The following is a 27,888-nucleotide window of genomic DNA, read 5'->3' as shown; positions in this document are numbered from 1 at the left end:
GGCCTAAATCCGGTCGGTGCCAGGTTAGATGTTAGGCAGCACTAGATTAGACCCCAGAATTAAACTCTCCTGCTAAGGATTCAAGCCCCGACCCGCGGTCCCTCATCCTCCCGGCAGCGCGTTATCTCTGCTCCGCGAGAGCCTCCTGCATGAAGCTGTGAGGAGCAGACCTCCCGGCGAGCTCACGGCCCTCTGCAGCCACGCTTCACCTGAGAACGCGGCAGGAGACGTTCACAGGCACACGCAGGAGCCGAGCATCCCGCCCGGCGCTGCCGGCGCACGGGAAAGCCTCTCCCTTCGAGTCTCCGCTCGCTCCCGGCCAGGTCTCGCTCGCAGAACCTCCCCTGTGCTCCCCGGTGGTTCACCGCAACGTCGCCCACCCGTAAAGTCCCGCTCTCGTGCCAGCCGGCCTACGGCGCATCGCCTAACACGTCTCTCAGAGATGGCTAATAAATTACAGGAGTGGCACGAGGGAGCTGGAGCTTCAGCTGCTCACGCACAATAAAACAAGGGAAGGCCAAGACTCTTCTGGGTCACTTCACCGGTGACTATCAAAGCCAGCAAGAGAACCTGTAAACAGGCCAAGCTGGCAGAAGAACAAGTTCCTGCCTGCTATGGCATTAGACCCTAAAGCTGGGTCCAAAGATGATCAAACATTTGCAAGGCAAATGACCCCGAGGCCGATCTGCTTTGGATTTGTAACCCTCCGGACCAACTGCATCGGTTTTTCCCCACCCCCAAGGTGCAAACTCCTGTGCAGCAACTCATTGAAAATAAAACTGTCGACACCTCTCTCCTGTCCTTAGCAGCAACGTGCCCGGTGCCGCAGCACATCCTCCCCGTAACACGGCGCGGACCAGCCCTCCCAGCCCCAGAGTGCCACACACTGCCCTAATGAGACGTGAAAAGCCCTTTAGAGCAACCCACTAACGATGCAAACCCACTAACGACGCAAACCGTAGCAGAGCGGCCGCCCCCAGCAAACCACCCTGGTAAATACTTCAGGTACGAACCGTGGGGGAGCGGGATGAACAAAACACTCGTTTCTAACGTCCGTGCTATGAAGGTGTGGTAAGAAGAGGCAGGCCAGTGGCCCAGAAATAATTTCTGAAAGAACTCGGTGCCTTTGGGCAACAGCATTAAGCTAGCCGGGTGTCTGTACGCAGCGCACGGCCACGGCACCCCAGCAGCCAGCCTCAACGCGGTTTCACCCGTGCGGTGCCGTTAGCACAGTACCACGTGCTACATCAGTGTCAGAGTGAGATCCGTCCGTGGTTAAGACATCTCACTCCCACTTTGCACTGGGAAGGCAGAGGTTGGCTCGCCTGCGCTGGTCCCAGTCCAAGGCAGCCTGCAAAACACAAGCTGTGTCTCCTGATCCCCGTTAGGTCCCTAATTTGGACCTAACTCCCTCCCTAGGGCGGCTTCACCCATCTTTGCTCCTTCCCTGGTGTCTGAAGCAAGGCATTGCCGGTCTGTGTCCTTCTCACCTTCATTTTCTCCTTGCACATGCAAACCTCCCAGTACTGCTCAGCTCTCTGTGCCCAGGAGTGCTGCTGCCTCCCTTCCTGGACCTAATTAAAGGGAAAAGACAGGTTGGGCAGGCACTCCTGGGGCTCGGAGCTACGTCCCCAGCCTCATTCCTTCCCAAAAGGGGAAAGGGCAGCAGGTCCCTTACTGCAATGAGCTGGGAATCCAGCACTCCAGGGCTCTACATGTGTAATCCCCAAGAGATCTGAACCCGGGCAAGTTAAAAGGTATCGCTTTGATCTGCTACCGCTGCACAGAAAACAGCGCCAGGGGACAGAAACGCAGTCCTCGTCGGAGCGTGCCGTTCGCTTTCCTTCCTGCTGCCTCCCCTCTGCCGCTCTCCCTCCCCGCCAGCCCGTGCCCTCCCCACGGCTCTCCCCCTCAGATACGCACGCACGCTCCCTTCCCCGTCTCCTCCGGGTCACGCTCTCTGTAAACACTGCTCTCCCTATCCCATGCGGCGGGTTGGGAGCCTGAGCCAAGAAGGGGGTGGAAGGATATTACTCACAGAAGGTGTGGCCGTTGCTTCCTCCAGCGCTAAATTTCAAAGTCCAGTTTAAAACAACAAAAATAATAACTCAGCGGTTCCCCCACCCCATCCCTCCCCACACCCCAGCCCCCAGCCGGGCGTCTCAGGTACAGCCAGAAGGCTGTTTTAGTCTCTTTTTATCTTCCTCCTCAGCCCTGAGCACGGACAGACGCCTCAGCCCGTCTGCGGGGGGCCACAGTGGCCGGCAGCACCATCCACCCGGCTAACGTGGGGTTCAGCTGAGCAGGGCGCTTGGCGGGAGAGATGCACCATTTGCCCCTGATGCCAACAAGCTGCCGCTCGGCTGCCGGAGGCGCTGGAGTATTTGGTATCTCATACTCCTGGTTTAAGCGTTATATACTCAGAGTGGGTTCGTAGCCATTTGTTTCGTATATTAAGGCTGTGTCGGTTTTGGTTCTGATCTAAAGACCATCCAAGTTACTAGAAATGTTGCTGAATTTCACAACGGTAAAAAAAAAATCAAGGGGCAACGGGGCTGCGTCCCTGCCAAAGGCAGCTGGGCACTGTCAGCCTTCCTTCCGCAGCCCCTGGATTTGCTGCTACCCTTCGGGATGCAGGCTTATCAAAAAAAAAAAAAAATCACACTGTGCAGCTGTGGCTCCCCGAACTCCAGAGAGGCAATTTCTATCCATCCTGTACTCCGTTAGACGGGACGGACCGAAACATTCACATGGCCCACGTGAGCTGGATTTAAACGGCGGCCTTAACTCTCCAGAGGGGGGTTTCTAATGTGTCAGCCAGGACATGGTAGTGGCTACACCCCGAAAACACCCATTATCTTAGGCAGGACAAACCCTCCGACTGATCTTTATCCTCTGACAGAGCCTCCATGCATTCCAGGTGAGAAGTAGAACAACTGCAAGGACTCGCAAGCAAGCCAGAGCGGGACTTCTCCGCAGGGATCCACCACAATGGTATGAAATCCATGAAAATGTTCGGCTGGGGGGTTTTCCCCCTCCCTTAAAACACGCCTACAGGCAAGCAGAAGCAAATAAGAACCTTACACACAAAATAAGCGCTCTGAACTTAGTCACATTTTGTTAAAAATGGTTAAAAGTGAAGATAAGACACACATGGCCCCCAGAATTTTTCACAAGCTGCTGTAGGCACTGGGTTTAAAAAGCAGGGAACACGACCAATCTACTGTCACCCTCGAAGGCTGCGGAGAGGGGCCATCAAAAGCAGGCACCGTTGTAGGAAATACTCGTAATTACTGCCTACAGCAGACAGAACTTTGCTCTTCACGGATGCTGGGAGGGTTAAAAGCGCCGCTGAACAGGAGTTGCAATAGCGGAGCCTGTCCCCGCAGTTCCCTTGCTCGGCTCCCACCGCCCCCTTCCAGGAGCTGGCGGGCGCCTCTGGAGTCGCCCAGGGGCGACGGCCCCTCTGGCACCCTGCAGGAAGGGTCTTTGGACTTGCCCGCAGGGTTATGCGAGTGCAACCTGGCCCGGGGCAGCGCACGAGATCGTGTGGGTCACCGGGGAAAAAAAACCCACCCTACTATAGCCAAGGCTTCTGTACGTGTTCCGTGTACTAGCACCAGGGCCACCGGGTGTTTGGGTGAGGAAGAGCCTGCTGTGTAAAGACTTGACTTGGGGATGGTCCACGCAGCCTCATCTGTGCTCTGCAGGGTTTACCTAGTCAGGGCTCACCTCAGCTCAGCCTCAGGGACCTGCAGAACTCGTATGACCCATAGTTATTTTGCTGCACAGGAGGATGGAGAAACCTCTCTCCTTGACCCCACCTGACTTCCCTCGGGAAGAGCTGTTGGTCTTATCTGGTGCGACAATGCTTCTTTGAGCCAGGCAACAAATTCAGCGTGATTCCAGAGAGATCAAAAACCTTCAAGTGAAGACTACGGCTTCAATGAGTAACTCCATGGGAATGCAGTCAATGACGGGAGCCAGCAAGCTGGCAGCCAAGCTGCCTCTCACGCAACGCTGAGCTTGTGCAACTCTGTGCTCTCCCATGGTCATCTCTCCACGGGCTTCCACCTCCCAGAACCCGGCTGCCAAAGAGGACGCCCTCTCCTCTGCTGACCAAGGCCACCAGAAAGGCAGGTCCCCTTTCCTGCCAAGGAGGAGCAGCAAGAAGCCATCACTGCTCATGGACAGCTACGGCCATGATGCAGCTGGGCTGAGGCATGGAGAGGAATCTCTTCCTCAGGAGGAGGGAGGCACTTCTAGCAGTGACGCTCCTGTCCCCTGCAAGGACGTAGGTGAGCTTGTGCAGCAAGAGCTGGCTGAGCTCAGGGCTCTGCTTTCCAAAGGTGGCCTCCAATTCAGGTCCAGACCTCTTCCAAAACACCTTGAGTATTCACAGCAGCTCCTGTGGAGCAGTTCTGGCTGACTTCCACCAAATGAAACAGAGCGCCGACATTTACGGAGCGTAAGGCCTGCCTGGATCTAAAGCCAGAGAGCCCAAACCAGAGACTGCATTTGGGAATGAAGCGTTTTGTGACTGATTTCTGGAGGGTCTCACAGCAAGCGAGCATCAGAACCACACTCAGGTCTGGGATTCAAGTGCTTGAGCAAGTCCCGCTGAGAGCTGCCAAGGGGATCAGGGGCCTGGAGCATCTCCCTTGTGAGGAAAGGCTGAGAGACCTGGGCTTGTTCAGCCTGGAGAAGAGAAGGCTGAGGGGGGATCTCATCAATGCCTATAAATATCTGAAGGGTGGGTGTCAGGACGATGGGGCCGGGCTCTTTTCAGCGGTGCCCAACGCCAGGCCAAGGGGCCACGGGCACAAGCTGGAACACGGGAAGTTCCCCCTGAACATGAGGACAAACCCCTTCTCTGTGTGGGTGCCAGAGCAGGGGCACAGGCTGCCCAGAGAGGCTGTGGGGTCCCTTCCCTGGAGACATTCACCCCCCGCCTGGACGTGGCCCTGTGCCCCTGCTCTGGGGGTGCCTGCTCACGCAGGGGGTGGGACGGGGTGAGCTCCAGAGGGCCCTTCCAACCCCCGCCTGTCTGGGATTCTGATTCTGTGATTCTCTAGGTTTACTTTATGATGCTTAATTCACTGGACCGTGCTGCCAGGCAGAGCTGGGGAGCTCGCAGGTCTTACAACCTCCCTGACTGGTTCAATGCACTTTAGAAAAAAATCTTCACACAAGCATGGGAAAAGCTCATCAGATTGTTAAAGAATATATAAAGCTGAATTTCTAGGGCTGCAAGGCAAGGGGCAGCATTTAGGAAAGGCCCTGCAGACAAACCTTTCCCACTTGTGTAAAGCATGCAGGATGCGCTCCAACGCAGCACGCTGCTCCTCCGAGATGCCATCAGCCACCTAAACTGCACTCCAGCCCTCAACCCCCTTCGTAGGGCTCTAACAGATGCTCCCACGTAACAGCTATCAACAGGTTCAACTTGTGTTCCAACAAAAGAAACCCGCAAAGACAATTCTAGGTTTTAAAGGTAGAACGTTGCGGCCATCCAAGTGCAATATGCCTCGATTCACCTGAGCAGGAAGAATTAAGAGTCCAGCAGTCCCTCCTTCCTAGAACACCAGAGAAAGCACCTACTTTCTCGTTCTGCAAAACACAGGTGCTATTCTATACAGTGCTCTTCAACGTTATCACTCCGAAAGGGCTCTCTCTCTTCACACATACACAAGGATGAAGTTTCCAAAGGCACCAGTGAGAGTTTGGAATCGACCATCAGCTTTAAGCAGCAACCGAGCGACCTTATTTTCCCTGGGGAATATAAGGATCTCTAACACCTTCGGCCAACATCTGAGGCTGAAATCCCTTCAGGCAATGTGGAGCGCAGCGGCACGCGGCGAGGGCGAATGCTCGGGTGGAGAAAATCTAGTTGGAAATTTCACTGAGGTTGGACGCAGCACCTTGGGGCTCGCAGCCAGGGGCTGGCGCATCATCTCTTGGATCGGTACCGCTGGGAAGTGGATTATTTTGCGGTCTCAACGGCAGAAGGCAGGTGAGATGAGGGTCACGTTTTGACTGTGGTACCTGCCAGCGAGATGCCGCAGCTGGCGTACAACAGAGCCGTGATCAGGCAGCGGACGGCCCAAGGAACCAGCCAGCTGGCAAGAGGCTCTGGGAAGGGTCTCGGATGCCGGTTATTCCATCCTGTTCTTACCTGACCCGGTGGTCTCAGGCAGGAGGAGCGCTGCAGTCTGCATGGCTCAAACGGACAAACGGAGGGATGCTTGAAACACCCCTGCTGGGCTGGGGACGTGAGGGATTAGAGCCTTAACGTTGCTCTGTTTCTTGTTACTACGCTCTACCACACTTCCCTTTTGTTGAACCCAGTGCCTTCTTGTAACTGGGCTTTGTCTGGGGCACCGAAAGGCAGAGGGAAACGCAAAGAGACTGCCAGGAGGTAACATTACTGCAGTACAGACGAGAGTGTCATTTGCTCTGGGGTCATTGACCTTGTTAGCTCAACATCACTGATACTGTTATCAGGGATGTGTTAAGGTACATCCTAGATTGCGCTGCCTGCGGCCTGGGAACCGCCTGCCTCGCCGAGGCAGCCTGAAGGCAGAAGCAAACCCCGTCCCCGCACAGCCTCCGGAGGGCACTCGCCGCCGGGAACAGGGGCTTTGTCTTCTCTCTGTTGCAAGATCGTAGAACCATAGGATGTCCTGAGCTGGGAGGGACCCACACGGACCATCGAGCCCAGCTCCCGTCCCCACACAGGACACCCCAAACTCACACTGTGTCTCTGAGGGACATGGCCAAGTGCTTCTGGAACATCGCCAGGCTGGTGCCGTGATGCCTCCCTGGGGAGCCTGTGCCAGGGCTCCACCACCCTCGGGGGGAAGGACCTTCTCCTAATGCCCAGCCTCACCCTCCCCTGGCACATCTCCCTGCCAGCCTAAAGATGCCCCTCTCCACACTGCCAGCGCTCCCCAGCTTAGGCGACTCCTCCCTGCTCACACCCCAAGGCGACACTGGATGAAGGGCTGGTGGATGCAGTCGACTCTCCGTACTCCCTGACATCCCCAACTCATTCTCCCTTTGAATGGTGCTGGATTGAGCAAGCCTAAATACAAGCCAACTGAAGAACCGGGGCTCGTACCACAAGTCCAGCCAATTGATTTCTTTCCTTGGTTTTGCACTTACACAAATATTTGCACCTTGAAGACCCTTCCTCCTTTCCCTCCACCCTCTTTTGGCCTTGCATAGCGAGCATCCTTCTCCACGGCTCGCTCTGAGGCCGCCAGCACAGCAATCACCACTCAACCCTGTGAAATCACGGGACATTTAATTCTTCCCCCAGCCCACACACACATCTCCCCCCCTCTCTGTGGGTTCTCTGCCTCCAGGCTGCCCAAAAGCTTTCATCTTTGTGCTACAGCATCTCCTTGCCTCGAACACTGCTGCAATTCTTCCCCTCCTCAGCAAGCGCGGTTGCTCCGGGAGCCCCCTGCCAGCTGTGCGGGACGCAGGCGGTTCAGAATGGAAGTTGTGCAGCCCCCTGAACAAAACGCTGCTTGCTCGGGCTGCCTCTCACTCATGATTCACGCAACTCCTGCCAGTTTCCAGGCCAACTGGGACTCCAGGGGGCCTTGCTGGGAGCCTCCTCCTTGGCCTGGAAGGTGCAAAAAAAAAAAAAAAAAAAAAGCTCAGTGAAGAGTCTCTAACCCCAGGAGCTGTGTTTGTATCCAAAACCCAGTGAAAAGCCAAGCAGAGGTAGTTTTGGGGCAAGAAGTCTCAAATCAACGCACAGCTGCAGCAGGAGACCAGTTTGGCCCTGGTGGCACACAGCTGTCGCACAGCAGGGAAGGAAAATGTCAAAGCGATGGGCACAGAGGCCTTTGTGGACGTGATGGCCTGTCAAGGTTGAGGCAGGTGTCCTCAGTGAAGCCCCCACAGATCAGTTCTCTCTCATCAGCAGCACCGAGGCAAGAGCAGACACTCGTACGACAGCACATCCCACCCGCGAACACCTTGGCCTCGCAGGTGAACCGACGCACGCCACCACAAGAGCCACCATAGATGGATGAGGCAGAGCTTGGTCAGCCCAAGGACACCTGTCCTCACAGAGTCCCGCTCCGTGGCGCCTTGCTGTGACTGCCAGCGTCCTCACGGTGGGACCGCAAGCCTCTGCGCTCGGCCCCCCGGCAGGGGAAGGCGGCGGGGGATGCAGTCTTGCCCTTCCCCACCACCCTGCCTACACCCAAGGGAGCTCCCACGCTGCTGGAGGCGGAAGCAGACCACTGCGGGCTCATTCGGTTATCTCCTCTTGGCAAGAGAACCACACTGATAAATCTCTCGCTGGTTATTCATTAACTGCAAGAGGTTCGTTCCCAAGATGAAGAGAACACCACCATTGATTTTAGAAAGAAAAAAATAGAATAAAGGACAGCCATCAGCGAGGGACACCCGTTCCAGGAGACCTCCCCGTCATGGGAGACCAGCGCAGACAGAAGCACAAGGGCTCAAACCAGCACCGCCACGAGTCAGAACAACTAGGGCAGAGGGGGAGCATTTGCACAATAAAAATAAAGAAGATCAGTCCAGAAAGGTTGGAAAGGAGCTCCGGCTGCACCCCACAGAGCTTGTGCTGGTTCACTGTCCATCTCATGCTGCCCAGCAGCGAGAACCCCCCCCGGAGCCCAGCCCCTCACATCTGTTATCGTTCGTCCCCAGGCCCGCGCTTGCCCGCCACGCAGCAAGTGCTGGGAGCAGGCAGGGAGCGGCACTTCAATCCCAGGGGTGCTCAGCTGAGGACTGGGAACCCCCCGCAGAGGGGGAGCGCCCCAGGCAGGCAGCACCGCCAGCACGGGCACAGCACCCTCTGCTGCAGCGCTGCCGACCGACACGGGGCACCACCATCCGCCGCTGCATCTCCGGACAAGGAAACGGAGGCTTCATCGAGCCTCTCCGCTGAGTTCGATGGGTAGAAACAAGCCCACAAAAGCTGGGCTTGCCTGTCAAGGGAGCTCTGCTCCTGGAAGAACGGCCGAAAAGGCAGGACAACTCAAATGCTGTCAGAAGGGCCCGTGCATTCTCACGCGCGTGGCTTCAGAGCAGCGCACGCAGGATACACGGGCCTCCGCGGCACGAGTTGCATCCTTCTACACACGCCAGCTCTGCTGCTGTAGCCCGTCCCGAGCTCCAACCCGCGCTCTTCCTCTCCGATACCGCGACACGCCGCCCTTCCACTCGGCCAGCTTTCCAAGCTTTCCCTTACACTGAGGCAGAGCGACCCGGCTCCTGGTCTCGTCATACTAATCCGGCCTCACAAGACAAGCGAGCATCACCCTGGAACTGCAAGTAGCGCCCCTATTTTCTCTATTGCGCTGTTAATCGAAAGCATGAAGCTAACCTGCACCAAAGCACTGAGAGCTGGAGCCACCGCCCAGCCAGAAATCCTTCCATACGTGAACTGGTTTTATTTCCCTTAACACCGTTCCCATGAAAAAGCAGTTGGCCGAGGAAGGTTCTGCCTAACACAGCCCATCAGACCGGTCTCTCTTCTGAAAGGCACAGATTTATAATTAAATAAACCTGTCACGGCGTGATTTTTTCTGTACAAACCCCCCCCCCCCCCCTTCCGATCACTGTTCCTTAACCTTTTCTTTTTTCTCAGCGAAGTACAACCTAGCGCCCTTGGAAAAAAAAACTGACGAACCAGAGTTTGTGCAGCGCCGGTTTCCAGTGACAAGTAATTACAATTAAATCGCAGCTTTAAGTACTTACGGATTCCCATTAGTTTTCACTCATTTTCTTTGCTGCTTTGGGAATGCCTCAGGCTGGCTTACAAATCGTTTGAAAACTTGTTTCCTGGTGTAGTTCTGGATGTTTTATGCCCAATGGGCTGAAAAACACTTTTCTCAGTAAGCCGGAAATTTCTCCTATGGCCACCAACACACCGAAGAGCCAGAGTCTTCTTGGAAACGGCGACTAAAGCCCTAGCTACATTCAACAGCTACGGGTTTTAATAGTATATTTTTCTCCTTAGTAACCGTATTAAAGCAGCCATTCTTAAGCACGGATTATTTTATGTTTATACAAGGGTAGCATCCAGAGTTTTATGGTTTTCTTTTCCCCATGAGAGGAAGCGTTTCAGAAGAGGCAATATCCTTTTATGAGACTGATATAGTTACGGGTAGGGGGGAAAAAAAAAAAACCAAACCACAAAACAACACCAAAGCATCAGGCAGGCACTTATACATACCAGCACTTTTTATAGGAACTCAGTAGTTCAGCCACCTTTGAGCTCTTAATTCCCTGATAGTACTTAGTCTCTTCAGGAGCAACCATAAAAACTATTCCATGCAGCCATTAATAGGATTATTTTCTTCCAGGCATTCCTTTTCCTGCCCGTGTTTCTCACGGCTGGTCAGAAAGCTCCCGATCCGCTCCCGAAGCTGTTCCAGTGGCTCCCCTTATTCTCCCCCTCTCTGACCCCGCAAGGCGCCGTTACTGCCTTCCCCTTTCCAGAACACGAACCGCCAGAGCCGTTGCTCCCCTGTAGCCCGCGCAGCACCGGGCACCGAGGTCCTGCCTTGCAAACCGACAGGAGAACGCGGCCCGCGCTCTGCGGGGCACCTACTGCTGTGAAACTCTTGCTCACCAACTTGAACTCGCCTCCTTCGCAGAAGGATCTCAGCACCTCGCTCTTCTTCCACGGGGTGAACTTCTGCGCTCTCCTCCTCTTCTCTCCCCGCCCTTTTCTCGTGCCCTTCCAGAGAGTCCCTTGTAATCGACTGCCTTTGTCTGCGCCAATGTCATTCTTTTTGCACGGCACGTTGAATTCAAGTACTTGGTACCTCAAAGCCTCAAGCTGCTTCCTTAACTCTCTTCTCCACCGACGAGGAGAGGCTGCCTGAGTTGAGCATCCTGCCGTTTCCACCCTTGGCTGCACGGGGCCGAGCTGGAGCTGGTGGGTGCTGCACGGAAAGGCAGCGCGAAGGAGGGTCGAGCTGCTCTCAAGGGACAGAGATGTTCCCCAAAGCGTTTTTCCCCACCCCAAAGGCCGAGATCCAGAGCAGACGGAGCTAGTGAGGTGACGATCAGCCCCAGCGGCGGCCAAATTGTTCCCCAGAGCCTTCCCGAGAGCTGCCGCGATGCACCGCCACCACAGCCCTCAGCCCTCCGCCATGAGAGAGCACAGCGCGGCTTCTTCCAACTCTCAAACTCACGCACAATCCTTTAGGACGTAACCTCAGGCAAATCACAACTATCATTCTCCAGGTCAGACTTGGGAACAGTCACATACACCAGTCATGCTTCTACATCCATTTTATACACAGCGCCATACAATATACAGAAACTTTTATATACATATATCTTTATATAATATGCTATATTAATCTGTATCTTTCTTTACAGCAATATTAGTTTGGATCTTTCATACATAGGTACAAAAAGTCACATGAGAATGGCACATGAGGAGTGCTTTAGTTTCCTTGTAGTCTTCATGCTGGGGCAGCTTGGAGCGGGGATTCGAGGGCAGCATTCCCGGGATGGGCAGTGACCTCTTGGTTGAGCGTGGGGACACAGGATCCTGTGCTCCCCACCCCCACCCGATTGCATATGCAAGTGCTCTAAGCCCCGCAAGAGGCAGTCGGAGCAGCTCAGAGCTCCCTAGAAGGACTGTTTCTCCCATAAACGCAAAAGGCTTTAGCTATAAAGAGGCGGTTGGGGTCAAAGAGTTAATTCATAGCTACCCTACTCGGAGCTGCCCCAGCACGTGATGCGAGATAGGTGACAGAAAGAGGCAGAAGGGCTATTCCGTAGAGGTGTTGGTGTCCGCTGGCAGAGAGAGAAGTGGGAGGCAAGGGAGTTGTGGTACGCCATCGCTGCGCGGAGCCCCCCACCAGCAGACGGCTCCTGTCACAGGGAGGCCACCCAGCTGGGCTCCACCCAACACAGCTGGCACTAAAAAGCACGAAAAGATGAGAAAGGAAATAGTTTCTGCCAGTTCCTCTGGTCTTGCTGTCTCTGCTCCTTCGCAGCCCGAAGGGGGGACAAGCCAGACCGGTGGCTGTCACGGCAGGACACTGCAGCAGAGAGCTGAGCCAAAGGAAAGGGTCTTACAGGGCAGAGCACTCCCCTCCTGCTGCCCCATGCACGCAGGCGGGGAGACACAACCTGTCGCCAATAATCCCTGTGTTGACATTAGTAATTAAGTTTATCACTAGGACAGGAGCTCGAGACTATTCCCTGGACATCCCCGCTCCAGCCAGCTGCAGCATTTGTGGAGGGAAAGCCGGGAAGCTGTAGCCTCTGCAGCTGCAGCTGATGCCACTTTGCCACCAGCAAGCGCTGCGGACATACCAAGAAAGGAATTAAGACCCAAAAAGGTGTGCGGCAGTGGTCTAGCAAACGCATCGCGACCGCTTTGCACAGACAACGTCCCCAAAGCAGGGCAGCAAAGACAGGACAGACCGTCCTCCTGCCACGTGCACCGGGTACCTCCGACTCTGAGCCATCAGAACCGCACGAAGCCCGTGATGGAAAGCAGGGCAGCGGAACCCCCAATAAAAACCAAAATGAAGGCTTGTTCCTGCGCTGCTCTGTGTTTAATGATTTTGCAGAAATAAATACGCAGCCAGAGAGAGGTCCCCTCATGGTACAGATACGCTGGGCAGGTCGAAAACTTCAGTAAATGAAAAACCGAGCAGGGGATGGACATGGTGAGGTCAGAGGTCTCAAACACAGCAATGACAGCAGCAAAAATGCCCAACTCTCTGAAAAGAGAGCTTACCTTTGGAAGCCGGCTGTTCCAGAGCCAGCGAGAGAAGTGTCGGTAAATCAAAACTGCAGCGGAGAGTTCAGAATACGTTAAGTCCCTTTCAGCCTAAGTTCTTGCAAAAAGAGAGTCGGATCTTGAAGAGTATAAAGAGTCTTACTCGTGAATAGACCTGAGAGGAGGTTTTACTCATGAACAGGCCTGTTACGCACTGACTGAGGTCACATACACCAAAGGCAAGAAGCGGTGGGAAGTCTTCCCTTCCTACCACACAGAAAACCCTCGCTTTGCCCAAGATGAGGTTCTAGATCGGAGGGGGCTGGCAGGGTAACTGCGGGTGGGTTCAAGAGCCTGCCTCAGGTCAGGCTTTGCTATTGGCACTTAGATAGGACCTGAGGCAGCGGGGGACGGTGGGGAAATCTGGCAAGTCCCAGCTGAGGCAGAAAGGGCAACTCTGAGCCAGTCCTTGGCCACACCGCGTTCCCTTTCGTACACCCGGAGAAGAAATAACGCGCAGAAGTGGGAGAGGAAGGTGGCAGATGTCCGGTCCCAAGCAGGAGGCTTGGACCTCAAGCCGAAGGAAAACAAAGGCACAAGAGGTATGAGCTCAAGAAAATGAGCAAAAAAGAAAACAACAACAGTAGCACAGACAGCAAAGTGCTCAGAGACAGCGGCTGCTTTCTAGGACGGCAAGACCCTACGACAAAGCAAGGAACTGCTCTCTCTTCAATTGTTTCCCATTTCCAGGGCGCAGCCCTTAAAAAGCCCAAGTTTAGGCCAGCTCATTGTCCCGCGCGGAGCGTAACAGCTCTCAGGGAAGCGCGGGGCGCAGGTACAGTCGGGAGACGGGGAAGAAAGCGGGGCAGCGGCAGTTTGGCGCTTTGCAGTACTCCTGCCCCTCAAGGATACCAACAGCCTTGCTGCTCTGCAGAGCACACTGCCCTCCGCACAGCCGGCTGTTCTTATACAGCGAGGGATCTCCTTCCTAAAGTAGGAGGGCCACCAGGATGATCAGAGGCCTGGGAAGCTGCCATACGAGGATGGGCTGGGAGAGCTGGGTTTGTTCAGCCTTGAGAAAAGGAGGCTCAGAGGGGATCTCATCCCCACGTACCAGTACTTAAGGGGTGGCTACAAAGAAGATGGAGACTCCCTTTTTACACGGAGTCCCATGGAGAGGACAAGGGGGGATGGACACAAGTTGCTCTTTGGGGAGATTCCGACTGGACACGAGAGGGAAATTTTTCACACTGAGGACAGTCACCATTGGAATAATCTCCCCAGGGAAGGGGTTGACTCGGCCACGTTGGGCACCTTCAAGGTTTGGCTGGACAGGGTGCTGGGCCATCTTGTCTAGACTGCGCTCTTCCCAGAAAGGTTGGACTAGATGGTTCCTGAGGTCCCTTCCCACCTGGGATTCTGTGATTTCTCCGCTCTAATGACACAAAGTTTACAGATTAATCGGGTTTAGGTTTCAGGCTCTGGCCGCCACAGATCTAACACCCACCCATCTCGCCAGCGAAGGCCACGACTCTCGCAGCTGGAATATAAAACTCTGAAGCAAACAAACCCCAGGCCCCCGGGCTTGTTCCGGCCACCTAACCAGCCAGATCTCACTACCCTGGGGCAGCGGCTCCTCCCTTGCAGGGAACAGAGCCGACACAGCCTGCTCAGGAGCTGGCAAGGCAGGGAAGAACAACAAATGCTGATACAGCCTGTTTCACACACCTCTCAGACAACCCGTAACACCAGTATGACCACCTGACTGGAGAGCGAGGTACTCCCAGACCAAGTCCCACCTCCCAGCTGCAATCTTTTTCCCTCATTCCTCCCACAGCTGCCAAGAACAGGCAAGGCTCGCTTCCAGCAGGATGCACCCTGCCCGCCCCCCCGGAGCATCGCCTCCTCCACGCAGGAGCGCCATGAGAGGGAGCTTTGGCACAAGGGATGCAGCTCTTCCCCAAATCCAGCGCTGCAGTTCAGGACTGCACAGGCTCCGAGGAGAACGTGCGACAAGCCTGCTTTCAAGCGGTGCTTTCCTCTGCTTCAGAGCAATGCATTCCTTCGTTCAGAGCAGCAGAGCCGCCTGCGCGAGACCGCTGCTGCTCTTCCAACCCTCCCTTTCCCTAGGCAGGCTACGGAGGCCCCAGGTACACCTTAAGCAGGGAAGAAGCTGACATTTCACAGCTAAGAAACCACCACCATCCGCATTAAATCTGTCTTGGATTTTACACTGAGCTTTCAGGATCAGCGCCTTAAATATTTGACCCGTTTCCCTTTTGCTTCCCCGTACTTCTGTAACTCATTACTTTTGCTGCTACAGGACTCTAACGAGGGAGCACTTGGCCAACAAATATCTACTCACCCTCTGTTTTTCCAACTAGAAAGAGGATCGCAGAGATTGTCTATAAACTTCCTAAAGTGCAGAGAAGCTCTGTGAGAGCCTCTTGGCAGCAGCATAATTAAATAACAGCTCTCAGCAAAAACCCAGCTTTAGCGGGGCGAATTCAAAGAGAAGGCATGAAAAATGAGTGAGCACGGAAGGATTGTCAGCAAAAGCCGTCTCAGACTTCAGTTGTTTGAGCAGAAAGGAACAAATGTGATGCTACGGACCAGAGGAAAGCTGAAGGAGCTTTTAAGCAAAAAGCAAAGCTGCTAGGTTCGTCGAGGGCTAGAGGTTATTTGAAACGTCTGCCAGTATTTCTGCATTACATTTAAAGCCTTATAAACCTCTTTATCAGCAAATTACTGCCCTGCAAGGCTTAACATGCTCTGCAGGCGGCGGTTGCAACCACCATGCCTTAAAAAAAAAGCAAATCAAATGCTGCTGTAGCAGTAGCAAAGCCAGAACGCCCTCCTAGCGCCAAGGGAAGAGAATATCCCAGCGGTGGGTACGCGTACGCACAAAGCGAACCCAGCATCGAGCAGAGCTCCAGCCCAGCCGATTCCCAAGGCAAACACAGACGGGCTTCTGTTGATCATGGCAATGCAACAGGGTAAGATGGGACGCCCTCCGGCATCATTGCTCGGCTGGGTTTAGATGCGGGCTGCGGTGGTGAGGATCTGCAGTACTTATCTGTGCTCACGGCATCCACTCACCAGCAGAAACGAGGAGCTCGTAGCTCAGCGGCTAACCTTCAAGACACTCCAAGTTTCACTACATCCCATTCGTTCAGATTGGAAAATGTGCAAAAGAACCCAAGCACAGTTAGCCCAGGTAATGTGTGTCCTGTTTTGCTCCAAGCAAGATCTAACAGCTGTCCTAGGAAAGGGGCAAGTACCAGGGTGCCAATACAACGGCAAAGCACGTGTATTTTGGGCTAGTTAGAACTGATGCTCCTTCTCCCAGTCTCCCCTGTAGGGATATAGCCACAAAAGACAAACTCGAAACACACCAACGCATGCATTTCAGCAACGATTAACCCCAACTAATGACCACTGCAAGGCATAATTCTGATTATTCGTATGCCCCATGTTGTAAATTAAGCCGGTTATCTGTGTGGGTGGTTCAATGAAAATATTGGGTTTTGCCTGCGGGCGGATAAAAAGGCTGAGAAAACATTTAAGTGCATAAAGAATACATTAGAAGAGGCCATTTTAAAAATCAACAGGGTGCTCTCAAACAGGTAGAGACCTCATCGCCCCGTCTAAAAGAAGGATACAGGAAAGATTAAAATGAATTTAAGAGTGGGAAGCAGTAGTAACCAGCGACATGGAAAAGCAATAAGACTGGGGACCACATTCATGTAGAGCAGAAAAAACCAGAGACACCTGATAAAGAAACAAAATCACTTAAGATATTAAGGGAAGGTTAAAAAACCCCCTCTTAATTAGGCCCAGATTACAAACAGTGCAACTGAGCAGAGGGGAACCTTATTAGGAGATGATATTTGTAAAAGTAATGCCATATTCATCCGGTTTGCTGCACTCGATACAGATCAGCCCAGTTCTGTTTGTTTTGATAGAGACAGGACACGGCAACAAGCCAGACTCCCACAGCAGAAGCAGCTCCAAGGAGCACCCACCGATCCCGCATCCCCACGCTCGGTGCTTTTCCTCTTTCTTACGTGCCCTTGTTCATCGACGGGAACACCTACTTCCCACCTAAATCCTGATCCTGGCTGGGATCTTCGGCTGTCACTGCAATCTAAGCAGCTGTGTCCTAAAGGTACTGAAACGGGGGCACTGGATTTGTGTATCTACACTCACAACCAGCTTTGCCATCCCAGCCCGCCGCGGAAAGCAAGATGTCTTACCCGACTCCGGTTTCCTTTGAAAAAAAGTTCTTAAGGAATTGCAGAAATGATGAAGGAACACTGAAAACACTGCCCTCGGGCCAGGTAAGCAAAGGCTAGAGATAGCTAAGGGACTTCTCAGTGTTGACAGCGCTTTGACCTTCCTAGATAGCCTCGGCCGCCACAGAAGACAGCAGCTCTCTCACGGGAATCAAGACAGGAATCCCACTCAGCCCTCTGGGGCATCACGAGACCACGGGGAATAGCTTTCCCACGCTTCAGGGGTGCTATCGAGGATGTGGACTGGGACACCATTGTCCTGAGACAGAGCAACCAAGAGAGATATAAGTCAGCTCCTGGTCAGGTGACAGGAATAGGGAGCAAGGAAAAGACGAAAGGTTAGAGGGCGGCAGTTTTAGGAGAAAACATGTTCCAAACGGAAAGGGCAGCCCCCTAAAGAAGGAGAGGGGATAACAGCAAGTACTGGGGAAGGGCTTGCTCACTGTTCAGCACTTGTACATTCTCAGCACAGCAGGATCCTCTCTACGTTCTTGGCACTGCTGCAATTAAAACAACAATAAAAGCAATTATTATCGACGCAGAAGAGCCTCCAAAACCACAGCCAGCCAACGTTACAAGCGAAGGGCTCGACAATCACAACTCGCTGGGGTATTATCAACAGGATAATCTTATTCTGCCTCAGACACACCCAAAAGGGTGGGAGCGCAGCCTACAGGCGCAAAAAACACGGACAGCAGTACCGAACCCGTCACAGCCGTGAGCGCATTCGCGGCGGGGTCAGAGGCCGTTCCCCAGCTGCTGGATGGAGTTCAGCACGCACCTCCCATGCTGCCCCCAAATGCTTCGGGGCTCCAGGATTACACTCCACTACAGTCTGCTTAGAATATCACGAAGAAGGATGCAACAGAAAGCGCCACTTAGACAGTCAGCTGGAATCTGCCGCACCAGGGGGTGGTGGAAGGGGCAGAGAACCCGGCTAGACTCTGGCAAAGCTGCATTGGTGCAGAGGGTTTCACTTCCTGCGCTTTAATTTGAAGGTGCATAAAGCCCTCTCCCTCTTCTCCAGGGGCCTCAGCTCCATCCCCCTACCAAAAAGCTCTTAGAGGGGATTTTAAGGATGCGCCGTTGAACTGGGCGAAGTGTTGGCAGCTTAGCCAGGGTCCAGGAGGTCAGGCACCATGAACTGCACTTCCAGCGCTGCCTCAGCGTGGGGTGGAACGGCCCACTGAAATGCCAAGGGAACATGGAAAGATTAGAAGGCACAAAGCTCAAGAGTAGGAACCAGAAGCCAAGAGATTAAGAAATCTGAAGATGCTTCATGTTTCCAACGACAGCTGCACGTCGGAGCGGAGCGAGGGCAGAGAAAGCAGCCAACAGCGTGCAGTTCAACTGAAGGAGGTAGCTACGGGCTTAGCATTTATTTTAACTTTCCAGATACGCTCTTGCAGGAAGAAATAGGAGATCAGCCTGTCCAAATGCTCTTATAGCAAAGGAGTGATGAGAATCAAGACACAGAGAAACATGTAAAGCAGAAATAATGCAAAGAGTGTGGATTTGCTTTGTGAGGACTGGGAAGAGATCTGTTTGTCAAGAGAGAGCAACAGAAAACAGGAGTTATCCACAGTGTGATGCAATGAGTCACAGAACGGTAGGGGTTGGAAGGAAGAACCTTAACTAAAAGGGCTCTTTTGCGCCTTTACTGCCTTGATCTACGGCAAGCCCAGGTCACAAGCATTTGGGGTATTTCCAGGCTTTTCAGAAGAAGCCTAATAACCACAGAGCACAAACAAAGCAGAAAAAAAATGCAGCCTGCCAGGCTGCTCGCTGCTACAGCCGCTCGGGGCAGGGCAGCCCCGGTCCCCCGGGACCCAGTTCCAATGGCACAGAGAAGGAAACAGTCCCGCGCAGCGACCGCATATTCCGGGACGTAGCGGAGGTACGCCCAGGTCAGGAGTGACTTTCTAGTGCAATATTGCGACTCGTTAAACATCATCAGGTCACTCCTGAAACAATTTCTCCTCTTAAGAGGGAGGGAATCCACCCTCCTCTCCTCATCTCCCCACCATCCTCGGGTAGGGCACCAGTAGTTCCACCTAGTCTGAGACAGCCTTCTCCCAACACCTCACTGCCAGGGACAGAGACGATTCTTTCATTAATGTTTGTAAAGTGCTTTGCAGATATAAAGCTCTGCCTAAGTGCTAAGTGTTATTACTACCCACCTTCTGCCGACGATTAAAGGCAGAAGTGAACTCCTTTTCCCTGCTCTGCCAACACGCGTCAGCAGCCTGCGTCAGGAGGTGAGCTAGCCCGCTAGCCTCAGCCCCCCTGCACTTCAGCTCCCCTTTCCCTCCCAAAACTACCCAGTTTATTGTGCGTATTCCTGGACACCACCTTTTTAGTGTTTCTTGGGTGCGCGCAGCAATCCAGCCTTACCCTGTGGTCTGCAATAGCGGGTGATCTGATGGCATTTGCACACCTTTCTACGTGAGCTCCTGACCTATACGAGCTCTCAGCAAGGGGAAAAACATTGCCCTTTTCTGAAGGACCTACAAAGGAAAAAGTAACTTGTTGTTGCTCAGAATGAAAGCTTTCTTCTACAAATTACTGGGAATTCAGAGGGGCTCCTTCCCTCCGAATCAAGGCAGTATAGAAAAAGTCACCTTTGGAACCTAAACCACAGGGACAATATTTTACTGCCCGTTTAACAAAGCCCCTCTGCTTCTGAAGGGCCTGTAATTTGTAAGGAGCGGGGGACACTGTATCCCACGCTAAATTGTTGAGTGGGAGATCAGCACCCGGACACAAAGCCCGGTTCCTTTCTGTGCGCCTGGAATCGTTTACATCGATGCACACTGGCGATGAAGCACTCCCACTCTGACTCGATGGCAGGTGATGCCACGCGTGCCCCGTCTGCGTGGCACCCGGGAGAGCACAGCCCTGAGCCATGCCTGGGGCTTCCAGAAACTACTCCACGAACACGGCTGGAGGCTAGGGATAACAGGAGCTGAGGGATTTGTCATGAGTTAAGCTCCTGGGAAGCACAGCATCCTCCCACAATGGAAATACCGCAGTTAAGGAGGGGAAAGGAGGGCAATAACAGCTCTGTGATTATAAGGAAGTTGAAATAGGAATTTCTTTTCCAGTGAGGGAGGACAGAGCTCCAGCGAGACTGATCGGGAACTCCGCTGAGCTTTGATATGAAGGTGTTGTGTCAGTGAAAGGCTTTCAGGCTTTCTGCAGGTCACAGGATGTTGAACTTTCTAGACAGGTAGTTTCTCTCCTGCTTCCATCATTGGAAAGTCCCTGCCTCGACAGGTCTATAGCAGGCTCCTCCGGGCACTGAGGCTCTGCACAGCAGTGCTCAGGTAGTTTTACCAGCGACTTGGTCAAGCTTAGCAATGCGGTGCTGTGCAACGGGGAAGAGGACGAGGGAGGGTGGGCAAGGGACGCATGCAGCTTCCCCCAGACTCCGATCCACTTTAAAAGCAGGGGACTTGCAATCGTACCTGCCCATCCTCTCTCCCCTCAGTCCCCGGAGGGAACAGCACAGGAAGGAGGGAATGAACATGCTTTTTGCTTAGGTAAAGCCTCCCTGTTTGCTTAATAAATACCTTCCAAAAAGCTTAGCAGCTCTGTAAACATACAAGAAATTTCAATACTTGGTAAAAGTTCATCTTTTCCCTGAACTCCCAGTGACAGAGGCTGGCACTGATCTGTGATTACTGCATACAGGTGGTGTGAGGACCCGGCGGAGTCCAGGAGAGGCTCCCAGGCTCCGCAGGGGCCTGGCAAGTAATGCTGGGTGTTGAGAAGCCTGTTAAATTTTCAAGTTGATCCATCCGTGCAGCTCTGAGATGAGAATCCTGTCAGTCCTGCGGGAATGTCGCCAGCTCAGAGTGGTCCAGGGAACGGAGAAGCGATGATGGTGACAACCAGGAGAGCTCTTTCTGGCAAAGGAGGGACATGGCAGAGGGCTTTGGCTCTTCAGAACGGTGTCCTTCCCTCTCAGAAGCAGCCTGGTGGTCACTGAACACAGAAGTACTCAGGGGAGAGAAAACACAGTGCCAGCCCCATTCTTGCTGTGCCTGGCCAGGGGAGGGGAGACTGCATTTGGGGAGAATACAGCCCCAATGGCTTTAAAACAGGAGAGTGTCCTACAAAAGCAATCCCTGTGGAAGTGCGACGAATTGGATCTTGGGCCAGATCCGACCTGGTAGTGCAATAGGGCCCAAAGTCTCAATCCGCTCATTTCCAAAACCACTGACACCGTACCAAGGGGGTGATCTGGCCTGGCCCCCTTCCTTCTGTCTATCCAATCCTCGAGCTTCAGAGAATCCACCCCTTCACCCCAGAGGATTCCCTGAAGCAGGGTATCTCACTCCCAAACTCAGCAGGTGCCCTGGGGCAAGGAATCTGCCTCTTAAATGAAATGAGACAGGCTGAGGTAGGGAACTTGCATCTACCTTTAGTGACTCAGACCCTCTTAGTGTAGCAGGCCTCGTGAGGCAATGCTGCTTCTCCCAGCCACAAGCATGGCACTCGCGCACAATCCGTCCTCCGGACATCAGTGTGCCACCACCGTGTCACCCCAGAATTCCAGCTGTCTCCTCCGATCCGAACTGCCCGACGACCACCTCCTCCAAGTATCATCCCAGCACTCAGCCCATGGGATCAGCTCTCAGAGCCGCACCCCTTTACCCTGGCACTAGAGGGCCGAAATCATGAGGTCATCCTGCTTGGCAGGGCTGGTTACATGCCCAGAGGGGGTGGAAGTCCGGATTTTATCAGTAGCCAGGCACTCCTGGCTGCTCACGCCTGTGGGAGTGATGTCCATGAGTTCTCCGGATGAACTAAGGGGGAAAGAGGGTGAGACAGAGATGCCCGACGAAGGATCTGTTGAGCCTGCAAACAACCTCGGGGGCTTTGGGACTAAGTTGGGTTCATATTGTGCCCTCAACAGGATCTCCTGATCACTGACGGACTTGGGCATCTCTGCAAAGTCACTGGAGCTGTCTGACACCATCATGCAGTAGATGTCCTGGAAGGAGCTGCTTTTGCTATCCAAATTAAAGAGGCTGTCTATGAACTCAGCAAACTCCAGCACCTGGGGACTGGGAACATCAGTGAGCCGTCCGTTCTGGAGGGACAGCTCCTCACGAGGGGCTAAGGAAACGTGGTCGCCCTCACTGCTGGCCCCCTCCTCGCTGCAGCGTCGCTGGGGGGTAGTGCCACCGCTGTTGAGTACATTGTCAGGGGGCTGAGTCTCCTGGGAGTGCTTGGAGAGGCTATCAGCAGCCAGCAGCTCTGTCCGCGAGCTGAGGGAGGGGTTCTCCTCAGGGATAACGGGGTCTATGTAAAAGCAGTGCGTCTCATCCTTCTCCATGACAGCATGGAGGCTGGGGGAGCCCCGGATGCTCCGAAAACCAGAGGAGCGCCTTGAATCAAAGCTGTAGATGGATTCATTGTCCGAGAGGCTCTCCATGGTCGCAAGAGGGGCACGACGGTCCTGCAGCTCCACAGACAGACGTTCCTTTGTATCCAGGAGGAGCAGCTCCACAGGGTCTTTCTGCACAGGAGAAAGTGGCTTTGTCTCATAAAACCCCTCCAAGCTAATTTCAGAATGAGACTTGCTCCTGCAATGAGAAACAGACAATGTGTGAGGCTGCATCGCTCCACAGAACCGCAAGCTGACGGAACAGCCAGAGGAACCAAGAGTTGGGCACAGAGTTCCTCATACACACTGAGCTCACGTGTCGTTGCTCTAACCAGAGCCATCCACAAGTGCAAGAAAACTCTTATCTCTCCATCCTCCCAGCTGGAAATACTAGGAACTGTTTCTTCCCTCTGCAAACTCAGGTTCTTGCCCTTCTCCCCTTTCTCCTGGCTAAATGTCTTTCCCTCTCAAGCCCCATTTTCACTCAGGCCCATGGTTCTGCTCCCAGTGAAACTTGCAGCACTTCTAACCGAAGCGCCCAAAACCATGGCGCAGTCTCTGCACACACAGACAAGCCCCTCTCTCACCCAACACCTCTGTATTAGAGACGATTCAGGCAAGAGAGGTTGACGGACTAGCCTATGGTTAACCTACTACTTTTTCTTTCTTCTCGCACTCTGAACCACTCCAGGGTCATGCCTTCTCCTCCTTTTCCATGCTGGCAAGCCCCACCTTACTACCACAAATGCCAGGAGGCTATTAGAGCATTGCCCATGACCAATGCAGCTACCATCTCAGGTAGCAGACTTTAAAATAGGTAAAAAAATCAACTTACACGACTTAAGACAAGTAAAGAGCTTTAGGAAGACTCCAATGACACTAAGACTTTAAAGGATCATGCAGGCTCCTCCAGAAAAGACACCATGTCAGAGACACGGGGAAGGAGCTCCCCACACCAGGCACACACAAAGCCTGCGATTAGCTGCAGCCAAAGAAACAGCCCTGAAGACAAGAACTTAAGGAAACATCTGGGAAAAGAGCCTCAGCTTGGGAGAGGACTGCCGCACCTGCCAAAAGGACATGATGTATAGGGAAAGGCTTATAAGTTAGGCCAATATTTAATCCCTTTCTAACTTCAATAGAGTAATAGTGATCTGAGAACAGGGTTCAAGAACCCCAAAAGAGGGAGTTTGACACAGTAAGCTGGCTCTAAGCTCGACTTAAACACAACCAACCTACATCTGTTTCCGCTCTAACACCTCCCTTAAGCCTCTCTGCCCTCTCCCCTGTTCCTTTCCCTTTCATGTCTCAGAATTCCCCCTCTGCTTCTACTCACCTCAAAGGGAAGCAGCTCCTTGGGTCTGCTCTGGCTATGGCACAGAGACAACCGCTCTCGCCTTGCTGCTTGACCTAGTTCATCTTCTCAGTCTTACTGTAGCCTTCATGAACAGGGGCCGATCCCTGTTCCTGCTGTTTCATCACAGCTGCGGTTGTTTCTAAGCTCTCCTTCACTGCCTCTGACCATTCACTCTCTCTGTGACAAGAACCTTATCATCTTCATATTATTTGCTGTCCTATCTTTCTTCTAAATGTAAATCTCGCTCATGTTATCTCAGGGATACTCAACTGTCCATCACTCAGCGCAGACCATCTCACCTTGCCTCTTTCCCCACCACCCCCCAGCTTCTCGTTGGGTCTCCCTACCCGAATTCCCCATAGAAGTGCTTCTCTTGCAAAGAAACAATCCTCTCCCCCTACAACGCTGTCTTCTGTTTCCACTCACGACTCCAAGTTGCTGCCTCTGGCTACAAGCATCCTCCTTCTCCCAGCTTCCCTCTTTTGGCTGCAGATTTCTCCTACATAATGCAATTCTGTGATGGAAGCCACATGTTCCAACTCTGAAGTAAGTCTTTGCCCGCATTTTTAAAATTTACTTTCTTTGCAAGCCTGTGATCCCGCTATGCCCCAAACATTATCTGTAAATCTGCAAAGTCTCTCTGCCGTTTGCTCCTGGAGGAAAGCTGTTTACATACACCCCAAAGTAAGAGCTCCTTTCCAAACCACTCCTTTATGTGCCTTCTCAATGTTCCTCCACCTTCTGGCCTTTGTCACACTACTGATGGTCCACCTTCGAAAAAACAAGCCCTTCAGCACTCAGAATGAGCCTTTTCCCCTCTCCTGCTTTCCACTGGACTGAACTTCCTGCTCTTGCCCTTCAGAAACAGGACACCAACTGCTCTCCTCTCACCTCTATCCAGGTTCCCAGATCGTCCCGTTTATAATATTCCACAAGCCACATCATAAAGTAGCTTTAAATGCCTATCTTCTGGTAAGCTTTCACTGCTCCTCAGCTTTTGAGAATCCCCATATAGGCTATCATTGGGCACATGAATCATGCAGGAAACCATAAATCTGGCTGCAAGACTGCAAGCTTTGCCTTCAGGGTTTCAGGGAAAGCCCCACTTGTCTGGATAAGGAGAAAAGGAAGTTTCTTCCATACCCTCAACTTCTACGTTCTCCTGACCTCGCTGCATTCACAGATCCTTGAGCAACACAACGGACTTTTTTCCCCCAACCTGACAAGATACACTGAGGCTCCGTAAATGTACTACAAAGGCAGCCCTTGGATCTATCATTTCCCCGAGAGAAAGAGGTCCCACCCCTAATGCCAACAATCCTTCAAAAGAAATCCAAGATATATCCTTACTTAGTACTGCTGTTCCTTCTGTCCACCGTTACGGCTCCTGTTCCCATCTGCGCTGAGGGTCCACTAGGTAAGGGCTGACTCTGGAAGATCAACTCTGGGGTGAGATCCACTTCTGTAGGACTCACCATCACTTTGGCTGCAGAAAGTAAAGCTGTTTTCCCCTTGTTGTAATTCTCTAAGACCTATTCAAGGCAAGCAGAACAACAGCATTGTTTTACCGGGGATGGCAGCTTTGCTGTTCTCAGCTCAAGACAACAAACTGCTGGATTTGCCTCTGTTTCTTACCAATGTCTTCCGCAAGCACAGGGCAAGGTCTTGAGATAAACGATTATATCAATGAATTCTGATACACTCTATGCTGTCAGAATGCCCTGCTGGGCAGCCAGCGCCGGGGGGGTGACTGGCAGGACGCTGGCAGGAGCGGCCATCAGAGCAGCAGGGCAGAGGAGCCTTGGCTAAATCTCTACGGTAGAACCGCAGGGGTAGGAACTGCGGCTTAGAGGCAGAGACCTGTTCTACAACTATTACACATAAGCTCAATCACCCCTCAAGGCTAACAGAGGGGCTGCAGCCGCAGCGTGGAGGACTTTGGCTGCAGCTTGGGTTTCACCTGAACTGCAGTCTGTGATGAGCAGCTTCGGAGAGAAGGAACCAAACAGCACCCACCCCCACGTTATTACGACATTAAATTTTGAAAGAGGACCTTGTCTGGGACGCTGGGTGTTGGGAAGGAGATCAGCATTCTATTTCCAGACCTCATTACATCCAACTCTAACAGCCTGCACATGACTGGCGCAGAGCACAACCTTCTTTCCTCCTCCCCTCCAAAGGAAACGGTCTTGTGTATTCAAACAGCCGGCACTCCTGGGCAAGGACTTCCTGCCCTGCGTACGTAAAGGCCCGTGACAAGGCACTTGCTTTACCAGGGCACCTAACTGCCCCTTGATCCGAATTCTCTGCATTACCTTGTTGAGCCCTTCCATGACCACATACGGGAGGTGTTCGTGCAACATCGCCGGTGAGATGATGACCTCATTGAACGCCTTATTGTCACCCCAGATAGCGAAGTAAGTGGGATCCTCTTGCTCGCAGCAACTGGGAGAGGAGTTGGGATCCAAACAGAGGGGAGAAGAGGGAGCAGGGGATGAAAGAGCAGGCCAATATTTTGGCATGCAAAAAGGAAGAAACAGCAGGTTGCGGAGACAGAAAGAGCAACAGGAGGAAAAACAGAGGGAGAAGATATTAAAGTACACATGCTACTGCCATCTCTCCAACACTCTGCACTAGCCAACAGTGACATGACCATCTTCTCATTCTGACAGCACAGGCACAATCACTGTCGCCATAAGACGGCGGGGGAACAAAAATCACCTCTTTCATAGCTGGGTTCCTGTCCTGGGAAGTCTTCTCCAAAAGAAGATTTTCACCCCCACCCACGGGCTGGCTCTGCAGGTCTGCACATACTCACCAGCACTGCTCTGCAGGGTGGTTGTGCACCACGTGGATGATGCGGCCAGGTGGGTAAAGCGGCGTGCTTGCGGACAGGGCGATGGTCAGATCGCTGGGATGGGTCCAGAGGCGGTTACTCGTTACGGAATTTTCTTCCGTCTCTTCAGGGAGCTCTGACTTGGGGATGCACTTCGTAGCGCCCACAATGATTCGCCACTGTCCAACGCGAGAGAAAGGAGGGAGATTACGGAGAAGAGAAAAACCTCAGAGAAAAGCAGAGTCATCTCACAAGGCACTATTGGTAGGTTGAAACTCAACACCTAATACCAGAAAAGAGAAAAAATGGGTCTTGTGCCCTGATTGCTTAAATAAGAGCCCTAGAGCTAGAGATAACCCTGCCGAGAGAAGCTGTTTCTTCTTTTCCCAGTTTTAACCGCAGAAGCGGCAACACCTGATCCTTTTTTTGCGGGAGGTTTCTGTAGAGTTAAGGGCCTAGAGCAAGCACCGCTTGTCCACCAGCTGGTAACTCAGCATCTTTCAGGATAAACAAGGTAGTTGGAATCTGAATTTTTAATGTACAAAAATAAACAAAAGACTATTCAACATAAACCGACAAAAATCCTGTTTACACCTTTCTTTACCCACTGAAAGAAATCATAAAAACCCCCCAAATTCACCAAAAAAACCCATAAGACAAACCGCAAAAAACATAGAACGTTAACAAGAAAGATAAACGTGAACTCAGTTTTCTCCCTCCGCAGACCAATTCTATAACATTTTACCCCTAAAAATCTTAACATCTTATGTTTTTTCCATCTCAGTGTAACGGTAAAGAAGCCCAGGGAGAAAAAATGTTCCACGTTTCCTATCTCCAAAACATTAACAGACCGCTTATCCTCGAACAGCACCACCCAGACAGCACGCAGCAGTGTCTGCAAGCAGACAACTGCTGTACTTCCTAGCCTGTTACCGGCCAAGACAAGCTACAGTTGGAACACAGACTTCAAAACGGGCTCAGATGAGGAAAATTTCCTGCTCAGTTATTTTAGGCCTGTGACGGTGAACTTACAGCACGTGAGCCAGAGTCATCACACAGCCTGCAAACGGAGCGTGGCCCTTCACCCTGACCTCTCTAGCTGCTGTCCTGCTCTCGCCATCACTCCGCTGGTTGCCTAGATCTCCTCTGTTACCTAAATAATAGTCACAGTGGCCCTGAGGAGAGCTGGAGGGCAGGAGAAGTCTGCAGGATTGTTGTGTGATGTTAGAAGTTCACCGTCACTGCTCAGAGACTCACCTTCAG

At 52.8% G+C, this 27,888-nt stretch overlaps 2 protein-coding genes across 6 annotated transcripts in view; both read right to left on the bottom strand.

Moving 5' to 3' along the window:
- Nucleotides 1-6,329, bottom strand: part of MYRF (myelin regulatory factor) — a 74,451-nt gene extending 68,122 nt beyond the window's left edge. Inside the window, exon 1 of the mRNA XM_075095067.1 lies at nucleotides 6,176-6,329. Coding sequence (XP_074951168.1) covers nucleotides 6,176-6,218 — 43 coding nt within the window. The 5' untranslated portion in view covers nucleotides 6,219-6,329. The remainder of the gene's footprint in view (nucleotides 1-6,175) is intronic.
- A 960-nt stretch (nucleotides 6,330-7,289) lies between these two features.
- DAGLA (diacylglycerol lipase alpha) overlaps nucleotides 7,290-27,888 on the bottom strand; it is an 80,089-nt gene continuing 59,490 nt past the window's right edge. For all 5 annotated transcript variants that reach the window (XM_075095075.1, XM_075095077.1, XM_075095074.1 and 2 more), the window contains 4 exons: nucleotides 26,608-26,804; nucleotides 26,105-26,234; nucleotides 25,140-25,321; nucleotides 7,290-22,631 (listed from right to left, as the gene is read on the bottom strand). In XM_075095075.1, coding sequence (XP_074951176.1) covers nucleotides 21,704-22,631; nucleotides 25,140-25,321; nucleotides 26,105-26,234; nucleotides 26,608-26,804 — 1,437 coding nt within the window. In that variant the 3' untranslated portion in view covers nucleotides 7,290-21,703. The remainder of the gene's footprint in view (nucleotides 22,632-25,139; nucleotides 25,322-26,104; nucleotides 26,235-26,607; nucleotides 26,805-27,888) is intronic.

The sequence above is a fragment of the Phalacrocorax aristotelis genome, chromosome 5 (genome assembly GCF_949628215.1).
Source record: "Phalacrocorax aristotelis chromosome 5, bGulAri2.1, whole genome shotgun sequence".
NCBI lineage: Eukaryota > Metazoa > Chordata > Aves > Suliformes > Phalacrocoracidae > Phalacrocorax > Phalacrocorax aristotelis.
This window is presented reverse-complemented; position numbering and strand designations above follow the sequence as displayed.